The 5148-nt window shown below is 42.2% G+C and overlaps 1 protein-coding gene across 2 annotated transcripts; it reads right to left on the reverse strand.

Moving 5' to 3' along the window:
• Nucleotides 1–307: 307 nt before the first annotated feature.
• RPL15 (ribosomal protein L15) lies at nucleotides 308–4404 on the reverse strand. Of its 2 annotated transcripts, XM_009709693.1 has the most exons (4): nucleotides 4203–4404; nucleotides 3046–3182; nucleotides 628–973; nucleotides 308–368 (listed from the first exon to the last, which is right to left on the reverse strand). In XM_009709693.1, the coding sequence occupies exons 1-3, from the start codon at nucleotides 4372–4374 to the stop codon at nucleotides 668–670; spliced, it is 615 nt and encodes a 204-aa protein (XP_009707995.1). In that variant the 5' UTR covers nucleotides 4375–4404; the 3' UTR covers nucleotides 308–368; nucleotides 628–667. The 2 variants fall into 2 exon arrangements, with proteins under 2 accessions (XP_009707995.1, XP_009707994.1); XM_009709692.1 differs by lacking the exon at nucleotides 308–368 and having other exon boundaries at nucleotides 611–973.
• Nucleotides 4405–5148: the final 744 nt, after the last annotated feature.

The raw sequence follows: 5148 nt of genomic DNA on the forward strand, positions 1-5148 counted from the left end.
ATGAACACCCTGGAATCCTGCACAAATGAAGTAATACCTACTCTATAGTCGACATTTTATTATTCAACCTAAGACATTGTTTACCACTTTGTGAAGTGTCTGTATTCAAAGTACTGTGCACTTTAATGAACAAAGCAAGCCTTACCTTTCTATTTGGTGCTTAGCTGATTTAGCCAATGTTTGCAGATAACACAGGCTCAAGGGCTGGTTCACACTGAAGACATACAAAAAAACCCAGAACTTGAAAAATAAAATCGTCATTAGTATTTAATCACCTATAAAAAATAAACTAGCACTTTCAGTTTACATCTCATTGCACAAGATCAAAGCTGGCCTTCAGTCTAAGCACAAGATATGGAGACCCCGACCTACAGACAGTGAAGAAGCATACTCAGACCAACAGAAAAACAAACAGGGACCAGCCGTCAGGCTTTCAGTTCACACTGCATGTGTCTTTTCAGTCTTATCAAAAGCGAAACCCATCACAGAACTCTATGCTTGGGGCCTACAATCTTCACAAATATCAAATTACATTTTCAAAAGCCTTTCAAAATATGGAAACAACTGGAGAATTCTACACTTCTCCACACAAACGAAGAAGCAGCAGAAGCACTTGTTAAATTCAACAACCCACATCAGCTTTATTAGATCATTACATTTACAAGAATTAACGGTAACGGTGCAGCTGCAGGGTATTGCGTCTTCTCCAGGCAGCACGACGCGAGCCACCAATGGTGTGGTGGAATTTGTGGCCCTTGCCAAGACCACGACTCTTCCGCCCGGCCGATGTCAGCCCACGCATCTCTCTGTGCTTGTGGACGGGCTTGGTGATCCATTGGGTATCAGGGTTGCGCCTGATGGTCTTATGGAAGGGATCAATGAGGATCACTTCAAAAAACTTGTAAGTGGAATCTTCACCGACCCAATACGAGTTCAAGACTCTCAGAGCCCCACAGTGACGGCCAGCACGTTCCTAGAGGAAAAAACAAATGCAACAGGTTGTAACATCATGGATGTAGGGCGCTCTGCATGCAGAAAGATACAAATAACTCAAACCTAAAGTTTTGTAGGTGCTAGAAATTTCAATTTGCCCCGAGAGACCCTCTCTTCCTAAAAGAACTGTTCCCCTTCACAATTACAAAGATGCAAGAAAAAGTAATAGCTGAAAGGAATGCTGTATTAAAAAAAGAGACTGCTTGGATTCCTACATGGAATGGGTTTTAAAGAACACGAGGAGGAAGATGCTTGGTTGACAAAAGAACGAACTACTTTGTACACAGAAGCACCCAATGAGTAAATACACAGAGCTAAAAACAGCTTTAACATGAAGATGAAGAGCACAAGCTGCACTTGGGGCCACAGAACAATCTTCTGTGGGAAGTTATGAAAGACTGATCAATTTGCACATCCAAAGCTACAGGGGAGAAAGACATTTTTGCAGAGAATAAGCCCTGACTGATAGGAGAAAAGGAAAAGCTGACGTAACAAGTCTTTGTTCTCCTGCTGGCATATCAGTGCTTGCTATTCCTATCCTCACTTGTGGTTGCAAAGAAGAAGTCTTAGTTTAGAAAACAAAACAAAGCAGAAAATATCAATTATGCAACTCCATCTGCCTCTCCTGTCAAGAATGCTCCTTACTTAAAACACCAAAGACCTGTTCAATCATAGGACTTTATCAACACCGTGGGAAAGTATGAACCAATGGAGCCCATCCATCCTCCATCCCAGTGGGATCCCAACCTATTGCTACAGTCTTGCACTGAACAGCACTTGACTATTTTCTGCATATGTAACAAAATTCTTTCAAGTCCTTGTTTTATTCTAGCATGTGAGAGTAACACATGTATCAAACATTAAAACACCAACCACCCTTAACCACCTTCTATGTGGGGATGGTCGCTACAATCGAGGTTTTACATTTCTATAATATTTCTATCTGAAAAATGTTAGTCTTCCAGGAAAGAGCTTGTCAGATTCAGAAAAATCTCTAACTAAAACTGAGGGCCAATAACCAATTCCACAAGCTATCACAAGTGAGCATGTGATTAAGCCATCAGGTATCAGGGAACAGCATACTGAAGAGCATGCCATGAGCACTGAAAACACAGAACTGCATTTTAAAATCATCATCTACGTTTCTTTTAAATTAGCATGTCCCATTTACATTTTTCCCCCGCTTTTTAACAACCCCCCCCATATTCAACTTGAAGTCACTGATGAATATTTTTAAAGTTCTGGGAACAGAAAAGTCTTCCGCTTCAAAATGGAAAGGCAATGAGCAGTCTCCATTCTTTCAGTCCTTTTTGTAAGTGCAGAGTAGTATTAATTCTAACCCACTGCAAGAGCTTTTTCTAAAGGCAAGAGCTACATCTCTTCAACACTACTTAAAAGATCTCATTGAAGAAAGTTTCCACCTTGAGTATTTCAGCAGGTAACAACATCTCACCTAAAACCAAGTTAACTACCAATCTTTGTGCTTGTGAAATACCAAAGTTTTTTTATGAAGAACCAGAAGCTCTATGGCATGCCGCTTTCAGATCCTATGATACAGCTAAGGACACAGTGCAGCACTCCTACCACACAAACAGGTGCTACAGACTTTAGGACAGGATCTCATCTGTACTTTGGGAAAGGACCATTACCTAAAGCTGGTAACAACATGGCAGGGAACACAGAGGTGGGATTTAGTGATGAAGTCAGACAGCTTAGCATATCTGAATTTTCATTTCTCATGCCTAAGCCTTTATTGTGCTGCAGTTTATACTAGTTGTGTGTCTTTTTCATTACAAATATTGTGACATATTTTAGAAATAGGTAGTAGTCCCCCCCAGACCCCATTTGTAAAGTCTGAATAGTTTCTTCATTTGTCTCAATACAGTTTTTCAAGACGTTCTGGAGCTTTCCTGCCATCCGTATTCAAGACCTTTTACCCAACACATTAATAAAACAGTTGTTTGGGTGGTTTTTTCCCTCTGACTATTTTCAGTTTTTACAGACTAAGACCTTCCTACCGCCAAGTTTCTGAGCAATAACCAAAACAGTCACCTCTGCTACAGACTGAAGACTCCGGGCAAACTTCAGCTGGTTAACACCGTGATGCACAGGTTTACCATAGGTTGCACCTTTCGGGACTGGGCGTTTGCGACCACCACGGCGAACACGGACACGGTAGATAACGTAACCTAAAAGAAATTGTGACTTAGGAACTAGAATTCTGTAGCATAGCACGTGCGGATCACAGCAAGCCAATTTTCATGCCCGTATTGCATTTCCAACCCCAAAACTTTACATGAAGTGCTGTAAAATTAGGTCACTATACCAATCTTCACCAAAACTACAACTGGAGGTGGCTAGCACAAGATGTTTTTGTCATTTCCATTACAACTAAGTAAGGGAAGTGATGTCCTGTTGCAACTATTTTTTAGTACCAAACCAGAACTTAGGGCACTTTTCCACTATGCAGTGCCAAATACACTAAGAACAGCTACATTGTAACACCAAAAAACCCCACCCCAAAACGCCCAACACCACCACCCCCCCAAACCTAAAATCCCGTATTTTGTTAGCACTCAAAAGCACTTGAAGCACAAGCTGTCCACAAACCCTGCCGAAATCTGATCACTGAAAAATGAGGAAACTAGAAAAACTTCACAAACAGTAACAAAAACATAGACTCTTAGCTTTATATTTTCATAGTGAACAAACATACCGTTTCAAGGATTTGCTCAAGTTACAGATGGACAGCCACTTTCCCCAAGTTTCTTTCATTGTTTTCTAATGACAGTATAAACTATGTCATCTTGCTTACTCAAGCACATGCAGTAGTAATACAGTCAAAGTAACGCATGACAACACCTGGGCAGAGAAACGACACCCCCCCAAACCTAGAATACTAAAAGCACCGGTCAACTCTGCAGTAGTAACACAGCACAAGAACAAGAATTAAAAGCCAAAGCCCACTTGATCTCCATTTGCCAAAATGGCCACAGAAGGCGTGAATTCAAAATTACATGAGGTTAAGGTTTTAGTCTGTGGGCACTGCTACCAATTTAACACATTTAAGTTCATTTCATGCAGGACATTTCAGTTTCTTGGGGAAGCTTCAGATTTTGTTATTCTATTATCCCTCAAGGAAGGAAGCTGACACAAAACTCGGCCACTCCACCATGAAGCACATGGACTTCACCCCTACACCTCATTACCTTGCTTGGCCTTATATCCCAACCTGCGAGCTTTGTCTGGTCTGGTTGGCCGGGGAGCTCGATGCAAGGCAGACAACTGGCGATACTGCCAACAGCGGACGCGAAGGAGGAATCGCATCACATCCGACTGCTTCTTCCTCCATAGCTCCTGGATGTACTTGTAGGCACCCATGTTTGGCTACCTGCTGAATTGAGAGCTCAATGAAAAAAGTGCACCAAATCTGATTCCAAATTTAAACAGATTCCAACAGAAACACTGCATAAAACCATACACGTTACACGACTGAAACACAGGATGCTCTCAAGCTCCTTTATACCACTGCCACATATGGTAACACGGCTCACACTTGGCAATCTCCAATAGGACACACAACTGCTACCATTCTCAGCAATCTTCTTCCTTCTCCTATGTTCTTAAGTGTTGAACTCCTCAGCCGAGGAATTTTCACACGTGTACATCAGATACTACCAAAATTATTAGTTAACATCTGAAACAAGTTGGCAATATTGATCTATAAAAATAGTATGTGACTCTGAGTGGTGTGGTCTTTACTCTTAACATGGTTTAATTACCTTTAAAAACCTCTGAGCTCTCACACACCTGCAGCAATTAGCAGGTGTAAGTGACCTCCATCAAACTCCCACCCAAATCATCACCAGAAAAACGCAGCTCATTTTATTGCCACAAAAAACACCAGTTCATGCGTGATTTTCCATACCTTTTTCGAATCTGCCCAGCTATGGCCTAGCTCTTGCCATCCCAAGCTACCCCTTCTGTATGACTGCATTATGGCATAAACCACCACAGACGAACTGCAAAACCCAGAGTCAAACCAGGACCTGCGAGCTGTAATCAGCCGGCACCCGCTACATTGCGGTGCGCGGCCTTCCGCTCACACCAGACAAGCCTAGGTCCGACTGAGTGTCCCCCTCCCGCCCCCTCCCC

Source organism: Cariama cristata, unplaced genomic scaffold, assembly GCF_000690535.1.
Source record: "Cariama cristata isolate BGI_N322 unplaced genomic scaffold, ASM69053v1 scaffold42811, whole genome shotgun sequence".
In the NCBI taxonomy this organism is placed as follows: Eukaryota; Metazoa; Chordata; class Aves; order Cariamiformes; family Cariamidae; genus Cariama; species Cariama cristata.

Excerpts from the sequence above, each read along its gene's own strand:
- RPL15 (XM_009709693.1), bottom strand. The coding sequence starts at position 4,374 with ATGGGTGCCTACAAGTACATCCAGGAGCTATGGAGGAAGAAGCAGTCG. Across the intron at positions 3,183-4,202 it reads GGGATATAAGGCCAAGCAAG|GTTACGTTATCTACCGTGTC; the intron begins GTAATGAGGTGT and ends AATTTCTTTTAG. Across the intron at positions 974-3,045 it reads GTCTTCAGTCTGTAGCAGAG|GAACGTGCTGGCCGTCACTG; the intron begins GTGACTGTTTTG and ends TTTTTCCTCTAG.